The sequence below is a fragment of the Cryptomeria japonica genome, chromosome 8 (genome assembly GCF_030272615.1).
Source record: "Cryptomeria japonica chromosome 8, Sugi_1.0, whole genome shotgun sequence".
Lineage (NCBI taxonomy): Eukaryota > Viridiplantae > Streptophyta > Pinopsida > Cupressales > Cupressaceae > Cryptomeria > Cryptomeria japonica.
Window position 1 is genome coordinate 413,435,686 of NC_081412.1, and position 19,259 is coordinate 413,454,944.

Consider the following 19,259-nt stretch of genomic DNA (forward strand, 5'->3'; position numbering starts at 1 on the left):
GTCAAAAACACCAATAAAATTTAACATGCAACAACAAAACATTAATAACACATTTTTGAAACCGTACTGAACCAGTCCATAATTGATAAGCCGTTGGGATATTATAATCTGTCCAATTGATATTAAGAGTGAATTGAATTAGGTACACTGGTGCTTAAATTCTCAACAACAAATAGGCGACACTGAATTTCCACCCGGTAAAAAAAACTAATCCAACTGTAAGAACAATTATAATATAGATTTAACAATAACAGCAACGATGGCAGATTCCGAGGGTTAAATTCTCAACAACAAATAGGCGACACTGAATTTCCACCCGGTAAAAAAAACTAATCCAACTGTAAGAACAATTATAATATAGATTTAACAATAACAGCAACGATGGCAGATTCCGAGGGATTTCAATTCCATTGAACGGAGCTGTGCTAAGTTGAGTCGAGTCGACACGAGCAGTTTCCCTGTGAAAGCGCTTTAAAATCTTCTGGTAGTGTGCTGTATATCCTTCCAATGGTATAATAATATAATCTAAGAATATTTAATTGATGAATGTTGGGATCTCGGCGTTGGGCAGTGGGAAAGCAGAATGAGAATGGCTCAGGTGGTTCGTTTGGAGGAGACAGTGCCGTCATTACCAGCGAGCCAAGAATACTTGTCTTTCCTCGTGAAATTGGTGCATTCATAGCCAAGAGTACCAGCCAACACCCTCTGAATGTAATTAGCAACTTCGAAGGCGGATTTCCCACCAGCGCAGGTGAGCTCAGTAGGCAACTGATCCAGAAAAGTGATCTCATAAGTGGGCATCGGATTCATGAAGAAGAAAAACGGGTCAAATCCCTTCCACCCACGGACGGTAGTGCCATGGAACATGCTCATTTTATTGCAGATGGCTACAGGCACAATGCGGTCTGTTAGCTCTGCGAAAAGGGCACTGAAACGGAGCAGAAAGGGCTCCCTGCAGGTCGTTCCCTCCGGACAAATCACCAGATCGCCATCTTCAAGAAGGCGTTTTATGTTTGCGGCATCCTTTTCACGGTTCCGGGTGAGCCGGACGGTCCTAATGGGGGAAATGATTTCAGAGAAGCGGCTAATGCTGTAGGTCACAGCACTCACCTTTCGCCCCAGGGCGACCGCCATTACCACCGGGTCGAGCAGAGTCCTGTGGTCACAGACAAAGAGCACGCCCTTTTCGCCCCTCTTTGGGCCCGGAGGAGGAGTTCCTTTCACCACAAGCTTGATTCCCATCATCTTGTAGGAGGTTCGAACATACTTCTCAGGGAGAGGAATGTTGCCGAAGACCCGGATTAGTGCAAACAAAAAGCCGATTGGCAACCAGAGGAAAGTGAGAAGCGCCACCAGAGGAGTAGGTCTCTGCACCAGGCGACCGTCATGGAACACAATAGGGCTCAGAAGCTTGTTCCTGGGGACTGCCTCGACCTTCATTTTCGGGACCATGAAACCCTCCTGCTCAACCAGAAAGCCATGTTCAAGTTAATTAAAGAAAACTCCTAAGACATGCCAGGAACCCTAAAACATGCCAGAATGGCTGAATCACAGGTCCAGGAACAGGGCAGGGTGCAAGGGACGAAGAGCTTTGAAGTTCTTCACCTTGCAAATAGACATGAAAGGAACAAGTACAGGGTGAAAGAAATGAAAAGCTTTAAAATTCTTCACCTTGCAAATAGAACTTTAAAGCTTCTTCTTTAAAGTTCTTCACCTTGCAAAGAAACGAAAAGCATTGAAGTTCTTTACAGGTGCAGGAACAGGGCAGGGTGAGAAACGAAAAGCTTTAAACTAAAATTCTTCAAAGGTCCAGGATCAGTGCAGGGTGAAAGAAACGAAAATTTTCAAAATTCTTCACCTTGCATATAGAACTTTAAAGCTTTAAAGTTCTTCACCTTGCAAAGAAGGGAAAAGCTTTGAAGTTCTTCACAGGTCCAGGAACAGAGCAGGGTGAAAGAAACGAAAATTTCAAAATTCTTCACCTTGCATATAGGATTTTAAAGCTTTTCACCTTGCAAAGAAGGGAAAAGCTTTGAAGTTCTTCACATGTCCAGGAACAGAGCAGGGTGAAAGAAACGAAAATTTTCAAAATTCTTCACCTTGCATATAGAACTTTAAAGCTTTAAAGTTCTTCACCTTGCAAAGAAGGGAAAAGCATTGAAGTTCTTCACAGGTCCAGGAACAGAGCAGGGTGAAAGAAACGAAAAGCTTTAAAGATCTTCACCTTGCAAATGGACATAAAAGGATGATCCGTTTCCCGATCGCCAAGGCCGAGATCAGGCGCAGCATTCGGGCCAAATTCGGCCTCAACGGCCTCTTTCTTCAAATGCCCTACCAGAACCCCAGGCTTCTTCACAAATCCAGTCGCCCGCCCAGACTTAGAAACCTCAAGCTCCGTTCCAAGAACCTTATCCGCTCCCAAATAATTCTTCACAAAGGGCTCCACCATGATCCTTGGATTAGCAGTCACGATATACCTCTTCCCAAACGAACTAAACACCCTCCAGGTCTCCGGATGCACATCCTCTGCATAAAATTTGGGCAAAACAGCCCTGGACACCAACTCAATGTCCCGGATCTTGAGCCCAGCAAAGGAAATGAAAATCAGCATTTGAATCCCTGCCGCCTCAGACACGAGAGCATAAACGAACCAAATCAAGGGCGTGCTGGCCAAAAGAACAATGCCCCGCAGGAGACTCCCGCCCTCCATGGCCACCAGCATGAAATAAGGAAAAGAGCTTCTCGATCTGAGCATGGTGCCATCCAAATCCGCAGCCACAGTCTGCCCCTCCCGCCCTTCAGAGCTGCATTTACTTATCACATCGAACCCCATTTTCTCCAAATCCCCGAGCTAGCTCTGCACCAGCTTGAGCATATGTATATAAGCAAAGCGTCTGGGTCACACAGAACTACTTATAAAGCAAGAACCCACGAATACTCACCTACAACAGCGGCTTGGACACGGACTATTTAAATGAAGCCAATTGACAAGCGAGTCTTGCGATGCAGAAGAAGCAAGTCGCCAATCTAGAGTTGGCCGGTGTGGGGAAGGTGAGACGCTGTGAAACATTAAATGAAATGGAGACAACCAGTTGGATTTGTCATTACGGCCACACTCAATCCCCACCTAAGCTTGCTCTGTTAGGTGCCCATATTCATCTCCTCTTTTTAATATATAAAAACTGTCTGCTACTTATGGCCCGCCCGATCGAGAACAGGACCCAATCTCCACCGTTGAGCATGAAAAACCTTCCAGCTGGAGATTTCAAATCTTAATGAGCCTACAAAATGGTTGGAGATGATGGTTGGCAAGTAGGAAGGAAAAAGACAGCTTTTTTCTTTCTTTCTTCACACCATCGGCTCCTCCTCCACCTCACGTAACCTCTGAGAGTTTATTCACTCCCACACGGTACTCATTGATATTTAGACTTTTAAATAATGGGTCAAGAAGCATGCTTTGAATTTTTACTATTTTGTATTTTGTATTTACATTATTATATGTAAAAACAGTCTGCCTTTGGTTTACCTTACTTTGTTACAGTCAATGTCATAAAATCATGTAATTGGTTCGTATGTGTTGTTGGTAAACTAAATATCTGTCTTAAGGTTAAAGATGTTGATTAATTATGTGATATAGAGAACGTTAGTTGTAGTTCTTGAGATTAGGAAGTCTTAGATTTGGCAGTCTTGCATTGGCTTACCTTACTTTGTTCTAGACAATGCCATAATATTGTGTATTTGGTTCTTACGTGTTGTTGGTAAATTAAAAATCTATCTTAAGATTGAAGATCTTGATTAATAATGTGATATAGAGAATGTTAGTTGTAGTTTTTGAGAGTAGGAAGTCTTAGATTTGGCAGTCTTGCATTAGCTTACCTTAGTTTGTTCTAACCAATGCCATAAATTCATGTATTTGGTCATTGCATGTTGTTGGTAAACTAACAAGTATACTTATATTTTAAAAATATATGTAAAATATGTCGAGAGATATCTTATAATAGAAGAGAATCATCACTAAAATAATCGTTCTTCTAAAATACTAAACACCAAGAATAGAAATCCATTAAAGTCCTGCATGCAAAAAATTGTGAATGTAGCTTGAGACAAGTGGCGAGGGTTCTATTTTTATTTGGAGTAATAAAATAATACCTCCACAAAAGCTAAAACATGGCATGTTTCATTACAGACACTTTGATGTCATTGTAGATGCCTCTCGACATAAATATCTATCTTAAAGTTGAAGATCTTAATTAATAATGTGTTATGGAGAATGTTAACTTTGCATAGGAAATTCGAGATTTGGTCCAAGTCTTAGATTTGACCTTTAGATGTTATTGATAAACTAAAAATTAATTTTTTTTAAGGTTGAAGATCTTGATTAATAATGGGTTATGGAGAACATTAGCTGAGTAGCAAGTCTTGGATTTGGTCATTACGTGGTGTTGATAAACTAAAAAACTATCTTAAAGTCAAAGATCTTGATTAGCAATGTGTTATGGAGAATGTTAGTTGTAGTTCTTGAGAGTGGGAAGTCTCAGATTTGGTCATTATGTGGTGTTGATAAATTAAAAATCTATCTTAAGCTTGAAGATCTCGATTAATAATGTATTATGGAGAATGTTAATTGTAGTTCTTGAGAGTAGGAAGTCTTGGATTTGGTCATTAAGTGGTGTTGATATCATGTATTTGGTTCTTACTTCTTGTTGGTAAACTAAAAATCTATCTTAAGGTTGAAGATCTTGATTAATAATGTGATATGGAGAACGTTAATTTTAGTTCTTAAGAGTAGGAAGTCTTAGATTTGGTCCTTACGTGTTGTTGTTAAACTAAAAATCAATCTTAAGGTTGAAGATCTTGATTAATAATGTGTTATGGAGAATGTTAGTTGTAGTTCTTGAGAGTAGGAAATCCTAGATTTGGTCCTTACATGTTGTTGATAAACTAAAAATCTATCTAAGGTTGAAGACCTTGATTAATAATGTGAAATGGAGAAGGTTTGTTGTAGTTCTTGAGAGTAGGAAGTCTTAGATTTGGTCCTTACATGTTGTGGGTAAACTAAAAATACATCTTAAGGTTGAAGATCTTGATTAATAATGCATTATGGAGAATATTAGCTATAGTTATTGAGAGTAGGAACTCTTGGATTCGGTTATTACGTGGTGTTGGTAAACTAAAAATCTATCTTAAGGTTGAAGATCTTGATTAGCAATGCATTATGGAGAATGTAAGTTGTAGTTCTTGAGAGTAGGAAGTCTTAGATTTGGTCCTTACATGTTGTGGGTAAACTAAAAATCTATCTAAAGGTTGAAGATCTTGATTAATAATGTGTTATGGAGTTTGTTAGTTTTAGTTCTTGAGAGTACGAAATCTTAGATTTGATCCTTGCATGTTAAAAATATATCTTAACGATGAACATCTTGATTAATAATGCATTATGGAGAATGTAGAATTGTAGTATTTTAGGGTAGGAAGCCTTAGATTTGGTCCTTGCATGTTGTTGACAAACTAAAAATCTATCTTAAGTTGAAGATCTTGATTACTAATGTGTTTTGGAGAATGTTAAGTGTGGTTCTTGAGAGTAGGAAGTCTTAGATTTTTGTTGTGTCAATTAAGTTGAACTACTTTCTAATTTGTTTACTCAATATGAATTAGCTATTGTATTTGAAGGTATAATTATTATAATGATAAATATTCATCATGCTTGCATGCATAATGTGTTAGGGAGACTACTAGTTACAACCGTTGAGAGTAAAAGTCCTAGATTTAATTCTACCATGAAAATTGTACCACTTGCTAATGCATTATATACAATAATTACAATGATAGTGACCCATATATGTTATGAAAACTCCCAATCAATTCATGATAGATATGTATTGATTGTTGTACCCTAAACACAACTAAGAGGAAACAAATAATGCTACTTTCAAATAATTTAGGAGTGAATAAAGAAATATTGTTTTGTACATGATATTTTTATGTAAAGAGAATCTTGCCTTAGTTTGTCATACATTTTTCTAGCTAATGCCATAAAATCATGTCTTTGGACTCAAAAGATTTTGTTCTTACATGTTGTTGATAAGCTTAAAATGTATCTTAAGATTAAAGAAGTTTATTAGGTAAACGAGAGAAAGATGGTTGTGTTTAATTAATTTATATATTTTCAACTTCTTATATTAGTTGAACTAAAATGCGAACTTTTTGCATCTATATGAAATATTCAAAATGGAACTTTTCATGATTGTCATTTACGAAAATCATTTGATGCACTTTTTTTCATGAATGTTGTTTAGGGAAATCGATTGGTGCACTTTACTTCGTGGCCATTGATTTTAGGGAAATTGATCGATGCACTTTGCTTCATGGTTTTTATTTAGGTAAATTGGTTGATGCACTTTGTCATGTATATCAAAATTTTTTTTTTTCATTTTCCAAATCAAATTGCCTAGGCAAACTGATCGGTGTCATTTATAAACGAAGTGTGGACTCAACAAGATATAAATTTGCCTTAGCTCAACTTTCATTCCTCTCTACCACTGTGATTCATGTTTGTGTGCATAAAGTGTCAAGGACACTATTAGTTATTGTGAGAGCAAGAAGTCTTAGGTTTTGGTTGTTGCAATTTTATTTTATTTTGATCGGTAATTGGCCAAAGCCTGAATAGCTTTTGACTGGAGCTATGAACCAATGGGGACATAGTAGGGGCCCCATCCCATTTACATATCTTTGAATCATTATTATTATTATTATGTTTGATTAGATTGACCCCAAGACCTTCCCCATCCTATGGAAGGCCAAGAGTCACAACTTAGAATTCCACTTCAGATGTCCCTATTGGGAATTGAACTTGGGTCTCCACAGTGAGAACCCAGTGTTTTAACCAGTTAAGCTCAACCCCTTGAACGTTTTGGTTGTTGCAATTAAGGTGCACTACTTCCTAATTTGTTTACTTATTATGAATTAACAAAATTGTATTTGCAGGTATAATAATCTTAGTAATAAATATTAATCATGCTTATGTGCATAATGTGTTAGGGGAAGTATTAGTTGCAGTTCTAGGGGAACTATTAGTTGCAGTTCTTGAGAGTAAAAATCTTAGATTTGATTGTGTCAAGTAAGTTGTGCCTCTTGCTTGTGTATCCTTATTGTTAATTGACAATTGCACTCAAAGATACAATAATTACAATGATAGTGAACCATATATATTATAAAAACTCTCAATTAATTCATGATGGATATGTATTGATTGTTGTACCTTAAACACAACTCAAAGGAAATAAAGAAAGCTACCCTTCAAATAATCTAGGAGTGAATAAAGCTAATAAGCAATGGTTGTTAAATTGCCTTAGATTAGTTAGTTGAGATAGCAATGGTTGTTAAATTGCCTTTTATAGATAGCAATGGTTTCTAGCATTGAGATTCATGCTTGTATGTATAATGTGTCAAGGAGACCATTATTGTTGTAAGTGAGAGCAAGAAGACTTAGATTTTAGTTGTGTCAATTAAGTTGGACCACTTCCCAAATTGTTTACTTATGAATTGACAAGTTTATTTGAAGGTATAATAATCATAGTGATAAATATTTATCATGATTGTGTGCATAACATGTTAGGGAAACTATTAGTTGTAACTCTTAAGAGTAGAAGTCCTAGATTTAATTGTGACAAGTAAGTTGTACCACTTGCTTATGTGTATACTTACTATTAATCTGCAATTACAGTCAAAGGTATAATAATTGCAATAATAGTGACCCATATATATTACAAAAACTCCTAATCAATTTCATGACAAATATGTATTGATTATTGTACCCTAAACATAAGTCAGAGTAAAAAAAAATACTACCTTTTAAATAATCTAGGAGTGAATAAAGAAAATAGGCAATAGACATAAAATTACCTCATATTAGTTAGTTGAGATAGCAATGGATATACTAGCATACTTTTCAAACTGGCAAAGAGTGATTAGCATTCTATGTTGAAGATTTCACTCTAAGATTCAAATAATGCTTTGTGAGCATATTTGGTGTAGGTATTGCCTGAATTATTAAAAAAATTTATGGTTCAAATCTACACCTATTAAATTGATCTATAAGCTTATTAAATTGAACAATTCCTATGGATTCAATCACTATGCAATAGAAGTATACGATATACTTCCACATTTATATAATATATGTCTGCCTTTCTATTTAGAAACTATCTTTATAAAATAAGTAGTCTTGAGATGAGACCTTTGGAAATTCGCTAAGTAAGGACTTACTCTTTTTTCATTTACCCTAGATTCTAATTTTACAAGTTAGGAACAAGATTAAAGACACAAGAAGCCATGTAAAATGCTCTAATGTGTCATTCAATATAGATGCACTTATAAGTTAATGATGCAATGGCGCTCCATTATTTTAATTATAATGCTATGTGATGCTTAAATAGATGATGAATGTGTTGGGATTAGGGTGTATCAACCTTAGAGTCACAATATTGGGTTAGTATTTGTTTATTTTATTAATTATATCCTAAATGTTAACTTACTATTTTTCTATATCACTTTGCGGGATCCAATTGCAAGTTGGCTTTCTATATATAAAGTGAGGAGCATGAAAATGTGCCACTTGTCACTTGGGTACTCATCTTGGGGAAAGGAATTTGTATAATTTGTAGGAGGTTCCCTTTGGTGACATGTGTCTCGTTAATGGTTGATCTAACATTGGCAAGTTTGGAAATTGCTATGCCAGGACTAAAGAGTCATGGAGAGTTTTGTTTGGCAATCTATATTTATTGTTTGAGTAAGGATCAAACATGTTTTGAGGGGACCTGAAACCCCATACAACAAGTTAAATGAAGGGACCTGGAACCCTCGGATTTTGCATGGATCTAGAACCCAAAGAAGAATGTTGCCAAAGATACAATTTGGAAATTGTTATGTCGGGACTAAAGAGTCACAGAGAGTTCTATTTGGAAATCTATATTTATTGTTTGAGTAAGGATCAAACATGTTTTGAGGGGACCTGAAACCCTTAGATTTTGCACGGATCTAGAACCTAAAGAAGAATGTTGCCAAAGATACAACATAGACTACCAATAGCCCAACCTCAACCTAACATTAAAGAATAATCATTGAAGAACTAGCTAAAAAAAGGAGGTCAAATCCATCCACCAAAAAACTCAAACAACACCAAAAGATGTCAATACAAGAAAATCCAAGGGTTTTATCAAGGCTCCCTTAACTTGCACCAAGTACCAAGGGTTTTTCCAAGCACCCATAACCTAAACATTAGGTTTTAGGCAAGGATCCCAAAACCATAACAACTAGAGTCTTGAAGAGAAGCATAAAGGAACAATTTGGAACTAGAGGGTTTTGAAAGGCTCCCCAAACCTTCATATTGGGTTTTGACTTGGCTCCCAAAACCATCAAGTTGAAACTAGTAAAGGCAATCCATCTGAAAGTCATCTCCCTTCCAGCACAACTTCTCTCTACCTCAATAGGAAGAAGACCCACCTTAACAGGAACTAAAGAGAAATGGACCACCAACTGAACCAGAGGATTTTGAAAGGCTCCCCAAACCTGAATCAAATGGTTTGAAAGGCTCCCCAAACCTTCATATTGGGTTTTGACTTGGCTCCCAAAACCATCAAGTTCAAACTAGCAAAGACAATCCATTTGAAAGTTAGATCCCTACTAGCACAACTCCTTACCACCTCAATAGGAAGAAAACCCACCTCAATATGAACTGAAGAGAAATAGACCATCAGCTGAACAAGCCAACCACCATTCAACCCCACCAGATCCAGTGACAAAATATTAAAACAACACCTGTTTGTTAGAATATTGAGTTTTAGAAAGGCTCCCAGAACCTCAAGAAATAGGGCAACAAAAGCCCCCAAAAGACTCCATCCATCTTCACCCAACCATCCACTCTCCACCTCAATAGAACTAGCAAAAAAGGAGACAAGAGGGAAGGAACACCAAACCCTAACCAAGCCCATCAACAAGCTCTCAAACAAAAACATGAAAAATAAGATTCGAGCCAAAGTAGGAACAAAACCCCACATGAAAAGAATGGAAATAGAGAAGCACAAGGTCCAAAAAACCAACAAAGGACAAACCATCAGCACCAAAACCCACTCCACTAAAGGAGATCCACCATAAACAACAAACATCATGGAAAGAACAGAGACCACAAACGCATGAAGAAGCCAAACAAAAAAGCATGTGTCATAGCCTATGAGATCCATGTTGAGAAAGGAAAGAGAAGAGGTAAACAATGCCATAAAACATCCCGCTCGAGGAGGAACCACATCCATGCTAGGATCTCCATCTTCCCCTTCATCTTCATTCACTCCCAAATCCCTAGCCCCTCCTCCACGCATGTGCTCCATCTTCCCCTTGCAAACCACACACTTAGAAATAATAACAAACATTGTAGTAGACATGTGAACTACCTCCCCATCGTCCTTTGCATCCTTTGACTCTCCTTCCTCACCTGCAACATCCCCTTCAACCACAACCTTCACACTACTCCCACTCCCGCCTCCTTTCATTTTATTGTTGAGTTCTTTTTATTAGGTAATTTATGCATGGTGGATACCTAATTATAGATTTGGTAGTTTCTATATAAGTGGGTGTAGGGCCTATGGAAAGTTACTATTATGGAAAGATAGGTGTGAGTGCTTTAGAAAGTGTTATTTGCAATGTGTCAATGATATAGAAAGTTGTTATTTTGGACACCATTTAACTATCTAAGCATGGGAGATGGTTTTGGAAACCATGGGCCCCTACCTTTTATATGGGAGAAGTTGTTATGATGCTAGAATTGCTCCAGATTTCTCTATTGTTGTATCATCTCCTAAAGAGAATTAGCTTTGTGTGCATTGTATTGTAATCTTTGTTACTATAATACAATTGGGCTCTATGTTTTATAGTGTGGGTTTTTTTCCCATAAGGATTTTTTCTCATAAATATGGTGTTATTTGTTTGAAACTAATATCGATTATGAGCATCTAACCTATAATTTATTAAAGGGTTTGTAAGAAATTTTTGCATTCACTCCCTTGTTAGATATAGCATTTAGAAGCATTATTTCACACTTAGCTTCCTTTCATAATGCACCCAAAAATGAATTGGATGTGTCCTTTATAATACACTAGCGTGTAATTAAATATATCACATTCAACTTGACAAGTAACACATTGTAGGAAGTCAACTTGGGCAATTCAATTTTAAAAGTTTTGGGTTTAATTTCAAGTTTTGACAATGAAACATGTTCATGTTAGTTCTCATAGAATTGACCTTGAAAAAGGAATGGATAAGATAAAGATAAGGATTAGGATGCATGAAGTCCCAATTAAGTTAGGTTTTTCTCATTGTCATTTTTTACTTAAAGTTGATGGTCACCCACTACATGTCATATGAACTTTTTATGACTGCTTAATCATTTCAATGTCTTTCATTTGATGTTTTAAGAAAAATATTAATTGTCAAAAAAAATTATAAAAAGAGTGCAAAATCAGAAAACAATGATAAATTAATGATATATACAAAAATATTAAATTTATTAAGTTTCTAAATTCACACCAAAAAATATTCAAGATAATGTCGTGTATAGTTATATTGTGTTTTGAAAATATCCTAATTTAATATATATTTATAATAAACATTATAAGACCATATATATTATATATTTATATTGATTAATAATTATTAGTAATAATAAATGTCAAAATTTAAATTTGATCTATTATGACAAGTTTCTAAATTCATGTAAAAAATAGAAACTATTATGAAAATCCATATTTTAATATTTTAAAAATTAGAAACAGTTATATCTTGTCTTTTCAATAAATTCTAAATTAGTTTTTTTTTAATAGTAAATATTAATATTATGAATTAGAATACTATGTTGTGTTTAATTATAATAAATTTTTATGGTTTATTAAAGTGTCATATATACGGTTTTATGAAAATATAGCATATCAATCCATATGATCTAATAAATTTTCAAGTTGTCATATACGGTCCAAAAGTGAAAAATGACCATATAGACCATCAAATTTTAGGCCTAGATAGGCATGTAAAAATATAATCACTAAATAAACTTGTGTAAGCATGACAATCCTTATGAACCACAAGATAAGCATGTAAGCATAAAGATCATGTGTAAGTGTGTAAACATCATGAGATAAAAATATGTAACATCCAAAATAGATAATCATGATGGAAATGCCCCAAACGGGAGGCATAACATGAAACATCTAGGCAAAAGCACATGAAGGTGATAAAGACATAATATAGAAGGTGAAATGAGAATTAAAAGATCACTTAACATTGAAAATATCACACAAAAGAAATGATAAAAACAAGGGATCGCAAAAAATGAGACTTAATAAAAAATCTTAGACATAAAATACAAATCACAAAAGGCTATATTTTTGTTACGTGTAATGGTGGAAAAGTAGGTTTAAGGTTAAATTAAGATAATAAAACCACTAAATGACTTAATTAACCAATTACATTAAGGAGGAGAGGAATATAATAGATCTAGCCTTGAAAGACCAAGATTCTAACCAGTTCATGGTTCCTTTAATAGGGCTTTATCCTCCTTGAATTGAATTGTTGAAGATTAGTACAAGATAGTGAACTATTGAAGCAATCTGACAAAAATAGAGAGTTATAGATTTCGTACGAAGCTACCAACCTGGATATGAGCAGAAGAATATGTTTCATATATATTCCTAAAAGTTCAAGCTAATTTTTCGGGACTAGGTAGTATCAATTTTCCACGGTCCTCTAAATTTATTTTCGTCGAAAGTTGAACCTGTTCATCTATGTGAATTATGTTGATCCTCTTGATTACAACTTTGTACCTATTCCTAGACACAGTGAAAAGGGGAAATATGTTGGGAATCATGATTTGCCTTAGGTTAAACCTCGGTTTTGGAATTAACCATGAAATTAAATTGAAAATGTAAAGGAAAGACTACAGTAAAATACTTTTCTTTTGAGGGAAAGGCTGAAAATATTGAAACAGTTATGATATACCTTAATGAAGTTTTGTTTGTCTCCACAAAGGAATTAGGGTTTCATGTAGGTTGTCTTCATAAAACATAGAATAAGAATTCTCTAATGTTTTAATCTTGACTTCACTTTTGCTCCAATGCTTGATTGAAGACTTAATTGATTTCTCACTTGAATGTAGGATCTCATTTTTTCTCACTTGAGTTGATTAGGAATTGAATTATGGTAAAAATGAAAGGGGTAGACCTCCTTTTATTTTTGCTTGTCAAAAATTCAATTGAATTTCTACAACAGGTCAACACAAGGCCAAATTTCCTGCTCATCAAAGGTGACCATTAGAGGGGGCCAATTTAAGAAGCTCAGGGCATATACACCTTGGTCCTAATGGGCTAAGATGGAAAATTGGTGAAAATGTGAGGCAAATGAGTGATGTGGGCAAAATCATCATTTCAATTAGGCCTTGGATGAAAGAACACCAAAGTGAGACCTAAGTGAGGATAAAATTATAGGTGAGTGCAATTTAGGATGCTACATTTAGCCCCCACTTTAGCAAGAGTATGAAACTAAGCATACTCATGGTAAAGTACAAAGGTCTACACTGAAAACTTTCATCAAGATATCAAAGAGATAAGACACACCAAGACCCCAAGGATGTTAGGATCTTACTACCCCAATATCAAGATAAAAGGAACATCACAAGAAAGAGAAAAGAGAGAGAGAAAATGACTACTAACCTAGTAAGATTTTCTAACTATAAGTCATGTAAAGGAAAAATACCAAATTACAAAGCAAAAGGCTCAGTTTGCAATGTAACTTGAGTATAGAAACATGTCATGGTGTGTGCATAAAGTGTAACATTGAGTAGAGTGTATGCCCCCACATTAAAGTGATTGCATACACCTTATTGGGAGCAATTTTTTAAGGTATAATTCATCCAAAAGACAAGCATGCTACCACAATAAGATGCCCCCAAGAAAGGACAAATCAAATGATAATAGCCACAAAACATAAAAGCACATAAGGGATCTACCAACTTTGGAGTCAATATGCTCTTATGATAAATAATGTATATCATGAATCTTTGTATTGAATTGACCTCATCCCCCAAAGGTAGTGGATCCATAAGCACAATGGAGGAAGGGAACGTGTATCTTTTGAGTCAACATGGAAGAGACCAAAAGAGATCTCAATGCTTTACACTGTCCCCAAGTAGAAAACACAAGGGACAACATACAGAAGAATTGAGATACAAATAGAAGAATGTCACAATAGATTCAACCTCTTTATTACCTTGCATAAACATAGTGATAAGGGTTATCTAAAGAGAACCTTAAAAACACACTTCACGAGGGAAACACATTATGGACAAACAAGAGAGGATATATGACACAAATGAAGCTAATCAAGAAAATCATCCACCTCCCAATCTTGTTGAATATTATTTTTGGAAGGTGGAAAAGATGTAAGAGGAGCCACTTTAAGCACAATAGATGGAGCTATTGCAAGTTCCAGACAAGGACCATACTCTATTGATGAGTCACTTTTTTTCACTAGGAGTTAGGGTTAATTCTTCTGAAAAATGTGAAGCTAGATCATTATTAACATCAACAAGATCATACATATCATCAAAATCAACATTGTTAGCATGAACAACATCATCATCCATTTCATCATCTAGATTAATGAAAATAGGATCTCTAACATGAAAAGAGCATGAACCATCATTTGTCTTACGCATTTTTAATCTTGGTGATTTAGGTTGAACTTCCTCCCTAGAGTTAGGTGAAGGCTAGACAAATGGGATCAAATCAACATTGGTGTCTTCGAGGAGGAAATGGTTTGGGAAGAAAGATCACGATCCTTGGTACAACATTGTCGTAGGTGTTCTCTCACACAAATATTCTTTTTAGTTTTAGCTAAAGGTTGTGAAAAATGAGGATTAGTGGACGCAAGATTATTTTCTTCCTTTAAAGGAGGAGAAGCGAAAGAAACCATATTAGGTTGGGGCATAGAAGATTCCAAGCATTTTCCTTTGTAACATGTAGGAGGTGGAACTATGACATATATAGGAGGAATAGAAGGTGTGGGATGGATACTAGGCCCTTCACGAGAAGGAATACTTCTAAGTCTTTAGGCTTACTCAAAGATATGATCATCTCATTCTTCCACTTTTGATAAGATAGAAAAAGAACATCATTTTGAGGCTTGAGAGGCTCAAGTTATTTAGGCCAAAGGTAACTAAGGGTAAAATTTTCATGCTTCATCGTGGGTTGGTAAAGGCTATGATTAATTTTTATAATAGTGTCACTATGAGGAAATTTTAAACATTTATGAATAGTAGAGGGGATAAATTTCATGGAAGAAATCCATGGATGTCCCAAGTTCACATGAAATTGATCTGATGTAGGAATTATAGAAAAAGTCACATCTAAGCACTTAGTACCAACCTCAACGGGGAGAGTAATAGATCCAATAGTAGGACAAGAGAAATCATCATACACCTTGACCATAACATCATATTTATTATATATTACTCAATGCAATTGTAAAATGTAAATATATTCTTCAAGGATCACATTCACCATACACATTGGATCAATGAGCACTCCTTGTGAGAGTTTGTCTTTTATCTTTGAAGTGATATACAATGGGCCATCAGGTGCAAGAATAGTTTCACTAGGATCAAAGATAATGCATAGGTCCTTATGAGGTATAGGTTTGTCAACAAGGTTTACAATATTATTAGACTCAATACCAAGGTCATCAAGAGAAGGCAAGATACTCAAACTCAACAACATTAGTAGAGTGGGAAGGAAAAGGATTGGTGAGGATTTGGAGATTTTGATTAGGAGGATCTATGGATTTGTTTCCTTTTCCATTCATGCCAACTACAAATATGGTATTATTATCAATGAAATCTTGAATCTTACTCCTTAAAGTATAACACTTCTCAGTATCATGACCAGGTTGACAGTGATATTGGCAAAAGGATTTGGGAGCATGACAAGATGGAAAAGGTTTTGAGGTATCAATTGGCTTGATGAGATGAAGTTTCAATACATTAGTATTTATCAACCTCATCACTATACTATGAAAAGACTCAGAAAGAGGAGTAAATTCTTTTCTAAAGTATATGGATAAAGGGGCCACACCTAATGTCATGGATGCCACTTAAGTATTGATGTTGTCATTTATCTTGATGTATCCTTTGTTTGGTTTAAATTTTTTAAAATTATTTTGAGCACTCTCATTCTTATCAACTAGAGCTATTGAATGAGATTATTCAAATTCACTTGAAGCTGATAATTATGAAGCATTGCACACAACTGTGTAAAGGAAGTAAACTCAAAAAATAGAATCTTATTTCTAATGTTTTTTTGTAAATTAGCAATAAAAAATATTTGAACATCATGATCAGGCATAGGATAAGCAATTTCAGAATACAAATGTTTATATCTACCAATAAAAGTAGTCACTTTCTCTTTGACTCCTTTCTTACAATGAATCAAATTAGTCAAAGTAATTTTAGGACTAATATTATTATGAAATTGTTGAATGAAAGCATTAGCTAATTGTTGAAATGATGTAATAGAATAAGGAGACAAAGAAAAATACCATTGCAAATATTTATCCCTAAAGGTTCGAGTAAACACTTTAGCCATAAGTCTTTGATAATGAACAAAATCACTACACAAATTTTGAAATGATTTCACATGAGTCAAGGGCTCGCATTTTCCATTGTACAACTCCAATTGAGGGAATATGTTTAGGATGGACAAAATGGACAATGTCATTAGATAATGGACTCACTACATCAAAAGTGAGCACATTAAACTTAGATTGAATAATGGAAGCCAATTATTGTTGTAGGGATGTAATAGTTTGGACAACATTATTAATGGTTGCTTCGGTGTATGGATTGAAATTGAACATATTGGATTGTGATGGAGGAGTAAAATTATTGTATGTAAGTGGAGGTTGAGAATAAGGAGGTAGAAGACTATGATATGTGGGTATGGGAGATGATTTGGATACAAATGAAAGACTCACAGAAGGAGATATGTAAGAGTATTGATTAATATAATTGCCCCCATGATTAACATGTGTAGTTTAACATTTTATGTGGAAGTAGTCATGATAGAAGATGTAAATGTAGGCACACTAGGCAAGGATTTAGGTATAGGAGTAGAATGATTGACTTGACTAGTTGGTTGAGAATAACCAAGGACTTCGACAAAAATTTTCATTGGTATGATATTAGTGTCAAAAATATGAGCAAGGCCACACAACAAATCTACATAAATTTTATCACTTTGCACAATTCTTTTTAATCCTTCAATCAATTGGATTACCTCACTTTCTGGGTATTGTTGACTCATCCATTGTTGAAGATTTTTAAATTCATTGTCAATCTTCTCCAATTGGTCAATGTTAACCCTAGTTAGTGATTCATCCTCATCATGAAAAATGAAGAGAATGGGGATAAATGAAATCATTTGTTGATTAAGAGGAAACACCAACATTATCATGAAATAAGTTATCCAAATTAGGCTCCATGTTCTTAGTAATTAAACCTTGGGAAACCTTAATTCTACAACTTCTTCTCACAAGAATATTGTATGTAGAACTAATAGTAACAAAACTCATGCACAAAGGAGGGAAATTTGAATGCACAAAATGAAAATTGTGATTAAACAATATATTTTTTTGTAAAAGTGATTGATTAACCAATTAATTAAGCAATTTGAATTGTGAATTTGAAAGATAAATGCCTCTAAATCATAACATAGCATGTCCTAAAGATCAGATCTGAAAAATAGACTTGAAAAATTATGCAACCGACAAGTTAATTTTAGAATTATAAATTAAGGTTTAAGTGAAATTGAGATCTATAGGTGCAAATTTAAATTTTAAAATGCATAGACAATTAGATCTTATACAATGAATCAAAATTATGCAACCCACAAGTTTAAATTTAGAATTATAAATTAGGGTTTTTTGTGAATTTAACCTTAAATTTATGTAATTCATTTAAAAATTAAACTTATAAATGCAAATTTGAATTTCAAAATCCATGCAAATTAGATATGAGATCACAAATCAAAAATCAAGGTGCAAGAAGTCAAGTTCACCAAAATGTAATGGTGGAAAATTAGGATTAAATTAGAATAATAAAACCACTAAATGAGCTAATTAAGCAATTACATTAATAAGGAGAGGAATCTAATAGATCTTGTCTTGAAAGACCGAGATTCTAATCAGATTCTTAGTTCCTTTGATAGGGCTTTATCCTCCTTGAATTAAATTGAATTGAATTGTTGAATATTAGGGTAAGATAGTGAACTATTGAAGTGCTGGAATTTGATAGAATCATTGAGCTACAAATATTGTATGGAGCCACCAACCTAGATTTGAGTAGAAGAATATGTTTTGGATATGCTCCTAGAAGTTCAAGCTGATTTTTTGGGACCAAATAGTATCAATTTTCCATGGTCCTCTGAATTTTTCACTGTCGAAAGTTGAACTTGTTCATCTCTGTGAATTTGATCAATCCTCCTAATTACAACTCTGTACTTGTTCTTGCACACAGTGAAAAGGCAAAATATGTTGGGAATAGGGGTTTTCCTTAGGTCAAAGCCTGGTTTTATTATTAACCATGAAATTGAATTAAAAATATAAATGAAAGACTGCAGTATAATACTTTCCTTTTGAAGGAAAGGCTGAAAAAGATTGAAACACTAACGATATACCTTAATGAGTTTTTGTTCGTCTCCACAAATGAATTAGGGTTTCATGTAGGTTGACTTCATAAAACATAGAACATTAATTTTATCTCCAATGCTTGAATCTTGACTTCACTTGTGCTCCAATGCTTGATTAAAGATTGATTACTTGCTCACTTGAATGCAAGATCTCAATTTTGCTTGCTTGAGTTGATTAGGAATTGAATTAGGGTCAAAACGAGAGGGGTAGACCTCCATTTATACTTGCTTATAAAAAATCTGATTAAATTTCCACAATAGGCCAACACGAGGCTAGATGTCCCGCTCATCAAAGGTGATCATTAGAGGGGGCCAATTTGGGGCCAATTTAAGAGGTCCAAGGTGTATACACCTTGGTCTTGATTTACGACCAAGGTGTGGTATGTCCTAGTCCCGATTTGGGACTATCAGGACTAGGAGATGTTATGTCTTGGTCCTACAAATCAAGACTCCAAACTAAGGGCTAAGATGAAAAATTGGTGA

The 19,259-nt window shown here is 34.9% G+C and overlaps 1 protein-coding gene across 1 annotated transcript; it reads right to left on the reverse strand.

Moving 5' to 3' along the window:
- Positions 1-320: 320 nt before the first annotated feature.
- Positions 321-3,327, reverse strand: LOC131028559 (glycerol-3-phosphate 2-O-acyltransferase 6). The gene is made up of 3 exons (XM_057958862.2): positions 2,943-3,327; positions 2,225-2,857; positions 321-1,461 (listed from the first exon to the last, which is right to left on the reverse strand). Exons 2-3 carry the CDS (start codon positions 2,831-2,833, stop codon positions 595-597), a joined length of 1,476 nt encoding a protein of 491 aa, XP_057814845.1. The 5' UTR covers positions 2,834-2,857; positions 2,943-3,327; the 3' UTR covers positions 321-594.
- Positions 3,328-19,259: the final 15,932 nt, after the last annotated feature.